Source organism: Nicotiana attenuata, chromosome 10, assembly GCF_001879085.1.
Source record: "Nicotiana attenuata strain UT chromosome 10, NIATTr2, whole genome shotgun sequence".
In the NCBI taxonomy this organism is placed as follows: Eukaryota; Viridiplantae; Streptophyta; class Magnoliopsida; order Solanales; family Solanaceae; genus Nicotiana; species Nicotiana attenuata.
In genome coordinates, this window is record NC_031998.1 from 35,330,100 (window position 1) to 35,347,258 (window position 17,159).

General features: G+C 38.9%; 1 protein-coding gene and 1 pseudogene across 1 annotated transcript; one reads left to right on the forward strand and one right to left on the reverse strand.

Annotated features, from left to right (window-relative positions):
* Positions 4,264 to 5,861, forward strand: LOC109233904. Its single transcript, XM_019399755.1, has 2 exons — positions 4,264 to 4,517; positions 4,790 to 5,861. Exons 1-2 carry the CDS (start codon positions 4,296 to 4,298, stop codon positions 5,189 to 5,191), a joined length of 624 nt encoding a protein of 207 aa, XP_019255300.1. The 5' UTR covers positions 4,264 to 4,295; the 3' UTR covers positions 5,192 to 5,861.
* On the reverse strand, positions 13,813 to 16,623 carry LOC109233704 (annotated as a pseudogene).

Consider the following 17,159-nt stretch of genomic DNA (forward strand, 5'->3'; position numbering starts at 1 on the left):
ATAGTAGATACTTTTAAGTTATGACTATGTTACTTATTTCTCCAAATTGATATAAACCACAGATTTCAAAATTCAATTCTAAAGGTAGTATGATTGACGTAGACTTCTGATTAATTTGAAGGTCTAAATGTTATGGAGTAGATCTAACTGCGTTTGCTGCTTATGCCCTTGAATGGGGATGGCAAACATGATTCTAATAAAGTTTCGTTGTTCTTGCTTTAGCGATCTTCTTTTCATTTTCAGGGAATATTGGAACAAGGAACATATCATCGCATCTGCACTCCTTTATTTGAGTACGTACTCTCCGTTTATTACTAAATCATCTTCAAGAAAACCTTTCTTAATATACTTTTGTTACCACGTCAGTCCTAAAGTTCGAGATTGCATTTTTTTTTAGCCTTAAGGGTAGGTTTCTACACGAATTATCTTAAACAAGAGTCTTTGTTTAAAGTCCTAAATTCCTAGATAAGGTGAAAATATGAAGAAAAAATATGATTTACAGAAGTTTTCTTTGTAATGCTTCTTGCGGATCTGACAAATTTATTCTTTTGTTTGTGAGCACCAAAAATATACATGTGACTGAGCAATGAAAATATTAGTAACTCGAACAAGTTTAGTAAGAGGCTAAAATTTAAGTCACATTGTAAATTTTAGTCCTTTAATATTAGTTAACAAAAATAACGTCATTTTAAATTTGTATTATATTTTTTTACTTATTTTTATTAATGACATCAGCTGCTGGTTAAAGCTTTTAAAGTAGGTAAAGATCCAAACAATATTTTTTCTAATCATGTAGAAAAGTGAGGATTTCTCTGAACCAAATAGAAGCTACTATATTTGTATATGGTGGAAATCAGGGCTATCCGATTTCATATTTGTATATGGTGGAAAAAAGAGATATCACGTCGAAAGGCCAGGACATCGAGTCCGGGATCGGAGTTTCTTTCCAAGATCGAGGTCGACTTTTTATTACTAACCGAGGTGAGAAGAGAGCATACTTCGAAATGATGCCGGTATAGTTCGGTAATGGAAAGGGCGAGATATCCGCAATGGGTCGAAGATCGTGGCGTGAATTTCTGAATGGATTGATCTTCGGCGGTTAATCAGTTGTCAAATATGATTTCCTACTATTATTAGAATTGTACCTTATTTAGAACTCATCTATTATATAAAGTGGGATCCCATTCATTTGTAAGCATCATTGTTCACTGATAAGAATACAAACATTCATTACTTTCTTGCTATTTCGCTTACTATTCATCAGAGTTGCTTATCATTTGCTATTCCTATTATCACACCTCGAGACTACCACAGGTCGAGGTCAAAATTTGGCTAGCATACCGGTTTGATTTATTTTATTCTACAATTTATCTATTTAATTCCTTGTTTATCAATTGGCATTGGATTAAATCACATATCCTTGAAATCACAATATAAGTTTAATTGTTACTCGAATTTTAGGGTAAAAAGTTTGGCGCCCACTGTGGGGCTAAGGTTAATAGTGATTGTTCAGTGCTGATTCTGATAACACACATTACTTCACGCTTGTTCTTTCCAAGTATTTTTGCTCTCAGGTTAAAACATTTCAAACTCACAAAACGCACCCACACATGGTGATGATGGTCTCGGGTTTCACGGGGAAAACGATAATGTAATTGCTCCAGGAGCCAGGGTGCCACCGGCTAATCTCGGGGGAGCACCGGTTGCCGATCCAGCCGATGTCAGTTCACACGTTGCTCTAAATGCGGACCTAGGCGCGGACCCCGAAGGGAGTGTATGCAGGGAAGGCCGATCTGGTGGTCAAGGTACATAGGGCAGAGGAGACGGAGGAGTTAGTCTCCAGGTGATATTCGAGATGCTACAGGTTTGGGTTCTATGACCATGTGTACCATGATACTTGCATATCAGGTTTGGGTTCCTTTGAGAAAGATCGGTTTGTATAGGCCTGGGCCACTTGGTGTCTTTGATTCTTCCAATAGCTGACACAATTTCCGACGCGTCTATGCTGAAGTTATACTCCGACAATTGAGGTGCCTCTACGGGGTCGGTATGCTTATCGAACCCGCTCTTACTCATGAGTCCTCGAGAACTTTGACCTCGATCGTTTCTTCGATCATTTCTAGGGGTGTTTCGACTCGATCCGTTGTTTCTTCGATCGACATACGGCTGATACCGATCCTTGTTTGACCTTGATTCCCTGTCTATATCCCTCGGGGGTTTGGCTGCGAATCTGTTAGGATGAACTGAACCCGAGGGGGCTCCCAACTGGTCATCCTCGACCCTGATTTTTGATTGATAACGGTTGTGCACATCTGATCACGTCAAAGCTGGATACTCAATCAGATTCTGCTTTAACTGTCAGGACGCGATCGAGCTCCTTTCATTCAAACCCTGCATGAAACCTTGTACTGCCCAGTCATCCGAGACCGGTGGTAACTCCATTCGCTCCATCTGGAACCTGGACACGAACTCCCTCAACATCTCGTCGTTCCTTTTTTTTTTATCTTGAAGACTTCCGATTTTCTCGTGGCCACCTTTATGGCCCCAACGTGTGCTTTCACGAAGGCGTATGCTAACATAGCAAATGAATCAATAGAGTTAGGAGGTAAGTTGTGATACCAAATCATAGCTCCTTTCGACAATGTTTCTTCAAAAATTTTCAACAAGACTGATTCGATCTCATCGTCATTCAAATCATTTCCTTTGATCCCGCAGGTGTATGAGGTAATATGCTCGTTAGGGTCGGTTGTTCCGTTATATTTGGGTATATCGGGCATACGAAACTTTTTAGGAATAGGCATCGGAGCCGCGCTCGCGCTCTGAGGGAATGGTTCTTGTATGAACTTTTTGGCATCTAATCCTTTCAAAACTGGAGGTGCTCCCGGTATTTGGTCGACACGGGAGTTATAAGTTTCCACCTTTTTGTCATTGTCTTCAATCTTCTTTTCTCCGAAATCGATCCTCTTGGTGAGCTCTTCGAGAATCTTCATAATGGTGGGGTCAGTCCCCGAGTCATTTCCGTTTGACCTCTCTGTTGCTGGTTCAGCACGTCGAGTGTTTTCATGTTCAGCTACACTCGGAGTCTTATTTTGACTTTGAAGTTGAGCAATGGCAATCTGTTGAGCTTGCAACATCTCGAATATCACTTGGATGCCGATTCCCCTATCACTCACTCCTTGTGTTCCTTGGCCACCAGGTCGGGCTTCCCTGCGCACACTCCCTCCGGGGTCTGTGCCTAAATCCACGTTTAGAGCAATGTGTGAACTAACATCAACTGGTTCCATATTTGGCACTTTCCCAGGGTTTATTGGTGGTACACCGACCCCTATATTGTTATTTTCTCCAAGACCTTCGTTGTCATGAACATGTGCATTTTGTAAGCTAGACAAATTTCAGCCCGAGACTCAAAAATTCTTGACAAGAAAAAGTGTAAAAATAACGTGTGTAATGAGAATCAGTAAAGAAATAATCACTATTATCTTTAGCCCCACGGTGAGTGCTAAACTGTTTACCTCGAAAATACGAGTAACAATTAAAATTTGATTTGTGGTTTTAAAGATATGTGATTTAGTTCAATACTAATCAATAATCAAGGAATATGAAGTAGAAATGAAAGAAATAAGTTAATCAAACCAATGTTACTCAGCAGTGATGACCTCGATCTTAGTGACCTCGAGATGAAATAGGTACAATAAAATAAGAGCAGTAAAGAGAAAGGACAATTCTGATGAATAGTAAGTGAAAAGTAGAGAGTATATTCTCTTCCAATGATTAGTTGATGTTACAAATGATTGGGGTCCCCTTTATATAATAGGGGAACCCTAAATAAGGTACATTTCTATTTACAGTAAGGAATATTAATGGTACATCTGTCTAACCGCCTAGTACGGAATCGTACAATCCTATCCCGGGATTTGCGCCATGATCTTGGGGACGTGGCAGGAATCTAGCTCATTCTGTTATAAATCCATAACGGTACAATTTAGGGGTCGAGCATACTTAACTTCGGTATTCCTCGCACTCCTATCTTCGGGCATTGCATTCCGTCCTTGAGCTTGAGTCTAGTCCGTCGACCTCGAACTCAAGCTTACTTGAACTCGGGCCGAAGGCGATCCCTCGAGCCTGGGAAATTGGGCGTGCCTGATTTCGAGCGTATACAAAGGTTATCAAACCCAATAATCTTCAATGCTTCCAGAACACACAAGCATCTAGAAGTAAAATTGTTTCTCCTAACATGTTTTCTGATTTCTGCAGGTTCTGGAGATAGGGTAGCAAATTGCTACAGAGATATCAAGATGATATGGAGTTACAAAACATCATACTGCCGCAGGTTTTATTTGGCAGCATTTGCAAATAGAAAGCAGCAATCATCTCTGTGGTGCTGCTCGACTATACCTCCTAAAGAGCTAACTGATGCGTCACTCTGTTATACCTCTGCTGCCACTGCAGATGATACTAATGCTTCTGCTGTTATGCTTCACGACTACAATTGCTGCTGTACTTCTACTTGCCTTAAGGTATCTATCAATGGGTGTGTTGCTAACAGTAGTGAAAAAAGATGCAGCAAATATGGAGTATCAAACATCACTTTGTTATACTGCTTGACATTTAATCAGTCATGCTTCTTCTATTGCTACTGCTTATGTGATGCTGCTCAACTGGTTGAATTAGCATACATCATAGAAGATGTACTCTTTCACCAACAACATACACATCTTCAGAGGTCCCAGAGCACACGGGAAACTGGGTGAAGAAACTCTGCTACTAACTTGTTTGTTACATTTTTCAGGATATAGAGAGAAGTTACACAGCAATTGGATTTCAGCAGCACAAATCATATTGTGCTGCTACTTCTACAAGAACTGTTGCTGCACAAAACCTGTCAAATGCAATTGTTATCAAAAAGGTAGTAACTGTTGGAATCTCATCGAGTCAATACCCAGTGGTATTAGCATGTTACCATGCTCATTCTGGGTGTTGTTCGAGAAATTACATCAACTATGCTTCAACAAGGCAAATCTCAGGATGCAATAGGTGTGCAAAATTGGAAGAACTCACTACAAAGCTCTACATGGCAATAGAGTTTCATGGGACTGTTACACCTGCTATATTTATACTGGGAAACGGAGAGTCGTACCTAGCTGGCTTTGTATCAGATGCAAAGGAAGCTCAATGGTCAGATGCCCTTTGATGATTTTATCCAGCTGCTACTGTTGCAAATGCCACTACTGCTACTTTTATGCAGAAACTAGTGCTCCTACAGCTGATATTAATGGATTACTCGACTTGCCTCTTATAGAATTACATGTGGATCGACTCTATTATACTGCTGTAATCCGCGACTTGGAATGCTACTATACTTATCCAAGAATGCGAACTACCTGTTAGATCATGTTTTAATGATGCAAATAATATACATGTGCAGGAAATCAAGTTCAAGAAGTAAAGAAGACTGCTAGAATGATTCATGATGTACAAGGAAAGAAATCAATCAGCATGTGATCAGCAAATCTGGATTGGTCTCGTAAATCTGGGCGCAATCTAATCAACGAATCAATCAGCAATAACAATGATTAGCTGAGCTGGAAAAAATCAAATAAGCCTTGGACAAAGGCACGAATCATGGACAGAATCACGAAAGACTAAAGGATACGAGGAGATCTGGGAAGCGACCACATTTGGAAGATCCAACAATCAAGGAGAAATCAAGTGAAGCAATCCTCTGCTAAAGGAAAGCAATCAAGAGAAGCAACGGCTTATTCCTTAGTCTTGGAAAGAATCAATACTTTCCAAGGATCAAATATCTTGGGTTGTCAAGCCTCTACCATCCATCAAAGTATTTATACACCCTTGTAAACCCTAGCTTAGACATACTTTGATCAAACCAAATCACTGTCTTTATTCTACTGCAAACAAGCATTGTAGTTCAGTAAGATCTGATGTGTAACAAGTCAGGGATAGAAAGAGAGCACACAACTGGTAAGGCACTGTATCAAAAACGAGTGCTAGAGAAACTGAGCGATATACACCACATCTGTACTCGGAAGAAACTCATTTACTGAAGAGAACTCCATTGCAACCCAAGGGGACTGGATTAGGATTCACATTGAATCTGAACCAGTATAAAATCCCGGTTTTTTTAATTCCTGCAATTATTTTCTACATTTTACTTTCCGTTACCATATCTGCTAACTTATCATATTCAGCCGATTACTCAAGTTATAAGTCAACTTATAAGCAATTAATTTGAAGTATTTACAATTCACCCCCCCTCTTGTACTTTCAATTGGAATCAGAGCTTGGCTCACATTTTACCTTTTGCTTAACAGCTTGTGAGAAAAGATCATGGCAAATCAAGTTATCATAGGAGCTCTCTTTCAGGAAGGAACTTCACAAGTTAGACCACCATACTTCAATGGACAACATTTCTCTCACTGGAAAGTACGAATGGAAATCTTTGCTAAAGCATACGATGTCAAAGTCTGGAGAGTCATTAAAAAGGGAAACTATCCCCTACCTGCTAGCACTCCACCACTTGCTGATCCTGATGATATAGATTCATACTCAAAGGAGCAACTGGAAGCGATACAAGTGAATAACAAGGCAAGAAATCTGCTTCACAATGCTATAAGTGGTGAGGAATACGAGAAAATATCGAGTTGTGATACAGCCAAAGAGATGTGGGATAAACTTGAGGTCACCTATGAGGGAACCAGCAAAGTAAAGGAAACTCACATCAACATGCTAGTTCATGACTACGAACTCTTCTCAATGAAAGAAGGAGAATCCATTGAAGAAATGTTTGCCAGGTTTAGTAAGATAATTAGTGACNTAAGCTCGTGAAACACAGACCATTTTGGTATTTAAATCTTCTGCAAATCTTGCATTCACTCTCGTAACAGTCAAGCCCACTCTCTTAAGCGACGCAAACTTAAATTTCAACACATATATTTCACTTGCAAATGAGATCTTCTAACAGACAACATGAGGATCACACAACTTCAGAACACTCCGCATGAGATAACCCACCTGTTTTGCCTCAAACTAACATTTCTGTATACCTTTCACCGTCATAAACATTACGCAGTCGCTTGATCTTCCTGAGTCTGAACTCATACCGCAATATGAAATTTACTTCACTCCCAACTAGGAAACATGAAAAGGTTCTTCTATCCTCCAGCAGACCCTTCTCGTCGCTTCTAAATCATATGAATACATCTTGCAGTCACATCACACTCATCACGTAACTATCCAACCATCATTTCTACTAATAGGGGCATAACCGAATATATAAGTTCAAAAAAAACACGGCTCACATAATCAGCACCTCGGTGCTCAAGACATAGGTAAAAATCCGGCCTCAAGTCCTCCAGACTGGCCCAACGTCAAACACACAGAGATCACACCTCGCCCTTCGATCAGGGAATCACAAGCCATCGATGCACATCTGATACTGAGCGCTCGTTCGCGCATACGAATGTGTGGAAGGAGTTCAAAGAGTTATATTTCAAGCTGAATCAAGGACGCACGATAAGAATTTAAATAATATGGAGTTTTCCTAAAGGTTCTGCAGCCTCTCGAGGATAAATACAGACGTCTCCGTACCGATCTGCGAGACTCTACCAAACCTGCTCATGACTCGTGAGACCTATGTAGCCTAGGCTCCGATACCAACTTGTCACGACCCTAAACCCAAACCCGATCGTGATGGCGCCTCTCGTGAAGACAAGGCCAGCCGACACACTTCCAGTTCACCTTAAGCAGTTAAAATAATAAACCAAGGTCTTTAATATAAATAAATCCCAAAAATAGCAATATAAGTTGCGGAAATAAAATAAACCAACACAGCCCTACATCGGGGTGTCACTAGTCATGAGCATCTACTAAGGTCCGAATACAACTAGAGTCAAAAATGTACTAAATACGGTCTAATAAAATCGAGAGGGAGAAAAGCAGTGCTTCGAACGTCGGACAGCTACCTTGCTAAACTCCGTTGACTCTGCCTCTGAGCAACCAATACCCGCTACCGGGTTCAGAAATACCTGAATCTGCACACAAGGTGCAGGGAGTAAAGTGAGTACTTCCAACTCAGTGAGTTATAAAAATAAATGAAGACTGAGTAATATAAAGCCACGTAAAGCACAACATTAAGCTACAAGAGCCATAACAAATCGGTTGATATAATTAAGCAGTGAAATCTCATAAACCTCTCTTAAACAGTTAAACAATATACAGGAAAACAACTAATAAGTAAACACATAATAACTGCCCCTCGGGCACAATAACAATAGAATCAGCCCCTCGGACAATGTCACAGAACAATACCAGCCCCTCGGGCTATATCTCAGATCACAATGGGTACCCGCGCTCACTGGGGGTGTACAGACTCCGGGAGGGGCCCCTTACGGCCCAAGCGCATAATCAAGCCATCTCGTGGCATCATAAACGGGCTCTCGGCCTCATATCAATCTCAAGCCACTTCGTGGCGTACAATCTCAGGCCCTCAGCCTCATTATCATAATCAATGTATCACTGCTGCGGCGTGCAGCCCGACCCAAATGTATCCTCACAATACAGGCCCTCGGCCTTACTCAGTCAGAATCTCATAAGCCGCTCGGGCCACAGTAAAATATGAAGCTCAGCTCAAATACCTTTGAAAATATCATTTAATGTGGTTAAAACAGAATAATACAGCTGAGTCTTTAAAATAGTAAAATATAGTATGACTGAGCACCAGTATGAAATCAATCAGTGAGGAAAATATCATTTAAAAATCCCCTAAGGGTTCAAACAGCTGGCACGAAGCCCACATATGGCATTTAGCCCAAAATATAATAATATTAAACAATTAACTATCAAATACGCAGTAAAATAATCATTTGGGATGGACTAAGTCACAATCCCCAACGGTGCTCTACCCCACGCTCGTCATCTAGTGTGTAAGTCACCTCAACATAGCCGTACGCTGTGAAATTCCGGGGTTTCATACCCTCAGGACAGCATTTAAAATTATTACTCACCTCGAACTAGCCCGAAAAGCTACTCTGCAAGCCGCTTGCCTCTCGAATCAAATTCCGAGTGCTCCAAATCTACCAAGTTCAAATTTTTATCATCAAATTATGCTAAAGAATGAATTCCAATTGAAAAATATCGAATTTAAGCACAAAATTCGAAATCAGTCAAAACCCGTCCCCCGGGCCCGCATCCCGGAACTGGATAAACTTTATACCAAAATGTTCTTCATCATCTCACGAGTCCGTACATATAAAAAAACTCGAAAATCGGAGTTCGTTTGCCCCCTCAAATCATCCCTAGAATGTCTCATAATCTCAAGCCCTAAGTCCACCTTTTTCTACTGATTTTCATGAATTAAACACTGATATTTTGTTCCTTAATCACAAATAATCTAGTTTTAGGGTCCAAAATCCTTACCTCAATGAAGAACAATGATTTCCTCTCTTCAAAATCGCCTCAAGGCTCTTTTCCCGTTCAAAAATGGTGTAAAAGGGTTCCAAGTTGCGGAATAGCCTTTTTAAAACATTCTGCCCAGCTATTAAATTTCCTTCATCACGATCGCGGAACAACCTTCGCGATCGCAAAGCAAAATTCCTCAGCTCCCAAAATTTACTCTATGCGAACGCGTGAAATACCATGCAAACACGATGCTCAAGCATCTGACCCTACGCGATCGCGGACTGGCCATCGCGTTCGCGATGAACAACTTCCATCCAAGACCCCTGGTCCACTTAACTCTACGCGAACGCGACCTTCACTATGCGTTCGCGATCAACAACTTCCTCACCTCTATGCGATCGCGACCCAACTTCCGCAAATGCGAAGAACAACTGGACTTCCCCCTCAAAACCTTCTACGCGATCGCGAAGAGGAATTCTCTGCAACAGCTGAACCTGCAAATTCTGCAACATCTCCAAGGCATGAAATGGTCCGGTTGACCTCCCGAAACTCACCCGAGGCCCCCGGGGCCTCAACTAAAGGCATAAACATATCTTAAAGCGTTATTTAAACTTGTACCAATCTTCAAAACGGTTCAAACAACATCAAATCAACCAAAACACATCGGATTCAAGCCTAAGTTTCTAAAATCTTCCGAACTCCGCTTTTGATCAAAAACCCAACCAAAACCACGTCCGAATGACCTGAAATTTTGCACACACATCCCAAATGACAGAACGAAGCTATTGCAACTCTCGGAATTCCATTCCGACCCTTATATCAAAATCTCACCTATCAACTGGAAAACGCCAAAACTTACATTCGCCAATTCAAGCCTAATCCTTCCACGGACTTCCAAAATGCATTCCGATCACGCTCCCAAGTCCCAAATCACCTAACGCAGCTAACCAAATCATAAAAATTTCGATCCGAGATCATATACAAACAAGTCAAATCTTGGTCAGACCTTTCAAATTTAAGCTTCAAACTGAGAACTGTTCTTCCAAATTCATTCCGATTACCCTGAAAACCAAAACCAACAATTTACATGAGTCACAATATATCACACGGGGCAAGTCATGCCCGGAAACTGACGAGCAAAGTGTAAAAGCTCAAAACGACCGGTCGGGTCGTTACAACTACATAAGCTACAAAAGCATTAGTTCGAAAGATCAAGTTGTATGCAGCGGTACTCTTGGAGCTCTTGGAATTTCTGGTGTACTCTTGGCTACTGCTGGAGGTATTGGATGGTATGCTTTAGATTTTTTGATGGTATTGTACTACTTCTAGTATTCAATATCTCTATGCATCTATGTTTTCTTCTATTTTAAAATTCTTGAGACATTTCTTGTGGGGATTATGGTCTACCGCACCTGAAGTTGTTAATCGGTCATTGAGTCATTTGCACGTGAATGAGCAACATCATGGTGGACATCACCATAGAATTGATATGGATCACCCTATTCTTGCTTTGAATGTGACTGTACTCTCCATAGCTGTTAAAGAAGGGTATAGTCATTTTCACCTTCAATCAGAAAAAATAAAAGAACTTGTTACCTTTTCTATCTTTTTCTAATATTGTTAAGGACGTAGCAATCTTTATTATTTTACTTGTTGAATGATGTGGTAGGTTAATCCTATAAAAAAGGTATATATGTTTGTATTAATTTATTTTTATAAAAAGGAAGATAAGCAGAGTTCTCCCAAAATACTCACTGAGCATTACTTTCATTTTATACTAGCGCAAAAAGTAGTGATTGAGAGATTCTCTCAAGCTTCCTGTTTAGTGATTGTTGCAAGATACTGTAGGGGGAGATCTCTGCTTCCCTTTAGCATTAGAAAACTTATATTGGACTTCCCGCTAGAACCCCGATGTGTGTAAAAAAAGGATAATTAACTGGGTTGCCATTTGTTTTGAGCACAGATTTTCCATTGTGCTCCTATATTTAGAGAAGTTTATCTATCGTGTATATACACACAAGTACACGCACATATATCTGCTGAGTTGTATTGTGTACAGGTGGGATCTTGTGTTATGAAGTAATTTTATTATTATGAAAAACAGTTGTTTTGTAGTGATTATAAAAGTGAACAATGAAGTCGCCATACTTTTTTTCAGATGCAGGGATAGTACTGGCTACTGTATAATATGCGTCTACTAATTTCTTTCATGTATCTTTTCTAGGAAAAATAGTTCTTTTTCTACTATTCTGTCCCTCTACATATGCTTAATCTATATAACTTTTTCTTGTAGATTATACTGGATAACAAAGAGAGTGGGATAAGATTGGCAGTGGACTAACGAAAGCCTATGCTTGGCATCATTGTGCTGATGCAGTATCCTCCGTCGTTGCTCTCATAAAAGTTGGTAATGACCTTATACTTAAAATTTACCTAATTATGGCTGGAGAGATATCTTTTAGAAAATAAGTTTCACCATTTGATTTGTCTAATTGTGTCATTGAGAACTGAACAAAGTGTGTGTATGGGATTGTTGTTGAGCATGAGATGCTAATTTGTATTGTGGTGTTACTATTAGTTTCGACTAGCATTATAATGAGTTTTTATATTTGTACTATTGTTTAACTTTTTTATGTGGATAATGTGCTCTTTGCATTTCTATAATTTTTGTATGTGGATAATAATATGTGTTACTTAGGCTCTTTGCATTTCTTTTCTTCTGGTGGATTTAGTTTTATATATGCTGAGATTTGATATTTTTGGTAATTAGAAAGACTTGACTATTGTAAATAAATAGTACAATATGAGCGATGATATAGTCTGTGGTTTGTGATATATGACGACAAATTTTAGAACATAAATGTAATCTTTCTCCCCACACTCTCTTGAAGAAAGGGTAAATAAACTGAAGTTGGTCAGAAGTGTGGTAGTCATGTTGCTTAGTTCTAGTATATTGTATTAGTTTGAACAATCGCCTATTCTTTCAATCTATCCAAAGTTGAGACTTCTATTAGGCATTTTAGCAACAAGACAAAGGCATATCTGCACACTCCCATGTAGTCATATTGAACCAGATAATCCTCCGCTAGGGTGTTCAAAACCGAAAACCGAACCGAAATTGAAGCTTAATGGCTTATTGGTATCAGGTTAACGGTTTAACAGACGGGGAACAAATTAAAATTTTTTTATTAATGGCTTAACGGTTTGGGGGCGGATTATTCAATTTTCTTTACGGATAATCCGTTAACCCGTTATATATATNAACTTTAATGATGTTTTTAGTAATTATTCAAATAGAGTGCAAGGTCAAGAAAGGATGAGAAGAGCAAGAAAATATGAACGCACACACGCGTAGAGGGGGAGAGTGGAGGGGTGGGGGAGAGATTTTTTGAGATGGAGGGTATTATTGTACCGACTCCAATAGTCTAGGGGCAGTTTTGACCTTTTTTCCGTTATGACACGTGGAAATTAATTAAAGTTTTTTTATCTAACATGACCGTTAGTCGTAAGGGCATTCTTGAGCCGAAAAGATAACAGTGAGGGCAATTTTTTCAAAATAGGTGGACGGAGGGCATTATTGTACCAACTCCAATACTCTAGGGGCAGTTTTGACCATTTTCCGTACATTATAAACAAGTCTTTCTCAGGCATAATGCATAAAGGATGCAACAGCACTGAACTGGACAAGATAAGTTAGCCAATGCATCAGTTATACGATATAGGTGAGGGCGTAGAGATGTCTTTTTCAGGCATGAACAATGAATATTACGGTCACCTGATGAAAGGTGATGCGCCTGAAATCTTAGTCGTAAACATGAACTAAGTGAGTTTTCAATTTGTAAGGGAGCTACAGCCAGACATGGATTAACACTCCCATATGGGGTTCTGAATTAGTACTCCGTTTGTAGGTGCATATTTTCTAGTAATTCTGATTGAATATAGATTGAATTAGGCCGATAAACCGCCCGATAACTGCCCAATAAGAGCTAAACCGATACCAATCTGCCCGATATCTTATCGGGTGGCTAGCGAATTAATACATTTAAAAGCCGATAACCGATAAGCCAAACCGTTAAGAGTAAATAACCGTCCAATCCGCCCGATAAGCAGTCCTTATGTTGTTACTTTTGGGACATCAGTGCTTTGATAATAGTGCTTTAGGCTGAACCTTCCTGTAGGGAGGCTAGCCATTCAAAGTAAGAATCTGAAAGCATTAAGCTACCTGTTCTTTTAAAATGGCAACAATTTATTTTTTAAAGTCATCACAAAAGAAATAGATCTGAAAATGGTGTCTTTAAAATACATATCCATTACCAATAATATAACTAACTTTAAAGTCATCGCAGGAGAAATAGATCTGAAATCACACACTCCTTGTTTATCATTTTCTTGATTTCTTTATTTATGATGAGCCAGTAGCTCTCTTCTTAAGGTGTCCCTTTCTTCCTCTCTTGCTAGTTTGAGAAAGTGCTTCCCGTAATCTTGATGGTGGAACAAATTGTCTTTCCCCCCTCGTGTTGATGAGTGAGCTTGTACCTTCCCTAGAGTGCTCGCCAATTTCTGCTAAAATGAATGCTGAACTCTTTAATTGCTCTCTAGGCTATGCCATTTGCTGGTTAAATTGATTGATCTGACACATGTATTAAAGAACATAAGGCAGCTGGTAAGTTTCAATATTTACCACTTAAAAATCAAAATAGACTTCAATATTTACCACATAGATAGTAAGAAAAATCTTTCCTAAATATAAATATTTAAAAAATGTAATTACTGTTTGTTTAGTCGCAAACGAGGAACTAGACTGCATTGATGCTTGACTCTCATCGATAATACTTGCAACCTGCAGCAAACAAAATATTTCGTGGTTTCAGTCTTAATAAATTTAACCAACTCATATGAAAAGAATACAAAAATAAAATAAAAGAATACATTTGGAGTACTTACTTCTGTTACATTGCTTGGTTCACTAGAAGGGCCTTCTCTTCCAACTTGTCGTTGAACAACTTCTTGGTGGTTCTGCATGATAATAGGACATCTTCTACTATTATGTCCTGTTTTTCCACATGTACCACAGTTCTTCTTTTTTTCTTTTCTGGATGCTTTTAACAAGTTATGCCTTTTATGATCTGATTCTTTTGAAGATGTCTCATTGGATCCTCTCTTTCTTAATTTTCGATCTACCAGGCTTGAGTTTTGTAAATGGCTGGCAGCGCTGGTTCTACTCCTGTCTTAGGCCACTCTTTAGAGCTATTAATTGGCAGGATTGAGGGTCCATAACTCTTCATATACTGCTCAGTTGTGTAACATTCATGGACATACATTTCTAGTTCGTCCTTTTTAACCTATATAGCTGCAATTGCATGATGACAAGGAATTCCAGTTAACTCCCATCTCCTACAAGAACATGTCATCTCCTTAAGATCAACAGAGAATAGTCTAAGATAGATGTCCTCAATTTGGTAATGGAACTGGTCAGCTTTAGTGGCAATACATTCAGCAGCCTTAGATTTCTTTTGCTCTAACTTCAGCAAGATTTTTGGACAGATTTTGTGCTCATGCTTCATCATGTTATCTATATTCTTCTGAAATCTTGACATCATGTACTACCTAATTGACTCGAGCATTGTCAAAATGTGCTTGTCTCTAGCAATCAATAGTACGGTATTGAACGATTCACATAAATTGTTCGATAGCATATCACACTTTGTGAAAGAAGAGAAAAAAGCTCTGGACCAGTGAATAGGAGGCTTATTATTGAACCATTGAGGGGCTTCTGAATTCAACTTTTCCATTTCTTCCATATACTTGTGGAATTGAGCTTCAGTAGTTGCCCTTGCAGCTTTCCATAGGACGTCCTTCAGTGCTTGTCCCCAAAACCTTCATTTTAAAGTTGTTGTGCAGGTGCCTCACACAAAACCTGTGTGCAACATCTGGAAGTACCTCATCAAAAGCTGGAAGTAGACCCTTTTGCTTATCAAAAATAAAAGTCCATGCAAAAGGGTTTTGTGAGATTCCTAGGTCTTCATCAAGAAGAGTGAGAAACCAACATCATGTTTCTTTTAATTCACCTTCTACTACAGCATATGCAATTGGATACATGTTGTTATTTCCATCAACACCTACAGCAGTCAATAGTTGCCCAACTTTTTATGTCCTTTCAAGTGACATCCTTCGACCCCTATAATTGGTCTACATCCTGCTAAGAACCCTTGTTTACAAGCTGCATAGCAAATATAGAGCCTTAAAAATCTTTTTTTTGCCTTTGACCATTGTGTTTGGATTATCATCCAGCTTCAAAATACATGTAGTACCAGGATTACTCCTCCGCAACTCATCGCAATAGTCCCACAATATGTTAAATTGCTTCTTCTTTAGTTCCTGTAATCAAGTTCAATGCCTTTCTCTTTGCCCCGTAAGATTGGTATCTACTAAGTGTGCACTTGTGAGTTCTCATTACATGAGCTTGAAATTCCTTCACGCCCCAGCTAGGATTAATTATAAAATCTTCTATATACTTCTTAGCCAAAAACCCAGAGTTAAAAGTCCTATTGTCTCTTTGGTTGCCACATGAATGATCAGGGTCTATTGTCTTGATCCTGAAAGGTTCATCCTGATTGGCCTTTGATGCGAAGATGAACCATTTGCATTCTGGCACCTTGCAAACTGCTCTTGACCTCCTAGTTTCATTCTTTAGAAAGTTAATGTCTTTCTTCTTCATCACGGCACGTACCTCAACCGCCCACTTAAAATCTTTACTATTATTGAAAATCATATTAATCATAATTTCAAATGTTGGGTCCTCTAAGTCCTTGCCTGGATTAAAAACAATGGATCTTTTAGGGTTATCATCATTTGAATCTCCATGCAAACTCATTAATTCATCGTCTGATAAAACACAATCTTCTTCTTGAGTCTGACTAGGAAAGTCTGCTAGCATATTTGAGACAAACCCAAACTCAATATTTTTCCTAGTTCCGCAAATCTGGTTCTCTTTATTTTTTCCTTTGACACTAGCTGACTCTGTAATAGAATTATTAATTTTATCTAAAATCATGTCATCTTCTTCTTCGGGATAGTCAGAGTCATGGAATGACTCACAATCTTCACTGTAGCATCACTATCATTACCTCCCTCTATTATATTCACATCTATGAAGCCTTCTTCATTATGAAGTTGGCCCTCTAAATCAGTCACAACATCATGCTCCATTGGTCCTCATTTGTGCGCTCAACAAATATCTCAACCTCTCTATTCACAGGTATTTCGCTGACAAGATTATATATATCTGAGTCATTTGTTAACAATCTTATACTTGTCTCGGAATGAGGTCCAAACTTGAACCAAAATTTTACTTTTCTATCATTAACATTCAACTTCTTCATACATTGTCTCATCTGGATGATAGAGTTTTCATCTCCCTTACATTAGTCATAATAATCTATTTGTCCACCAACATAATCCATCTCAGGCTCAAATATCCATCAACCCATATAGTGTAGCTTAATTGTGTACATATCAGGATCTTCACCTTCATCTGTAAAGAGATTTTAAAAAGAAACATATTGGTTTCATTAAGATAAAGTAAATGTAGATTTTAGAAAATGACGCACCATGTATGTTTTTTTTTTTTATATTAACTAAATTCCTATTATCTGATGTAATTTTTCTGTTTAGTAATAGTTTCAACAAAGAAAATTCTAAAGACTTTCTATTAACCTTCATATCTCAAGGAAAAATTCATTTTC

What these genes read in the sequence shown, in the direction of transcription:
- LOC109233904 (XM_019399755.1), top strand. Translation starts at nt 4,296, where the DNA reads ATGATATGGAGTTACAAAACATCATACTGCCGCAGGTTTTATTTGGCA. An exon ending in GTACTTCTACTTGCCTTAAG is followed by an intron (nt 4,518 to 4,789) that starts GTATCTATCAAT and finishes TACATTTTTCAG; the next exon opens with GATATAGAGAGAAGTTACAC.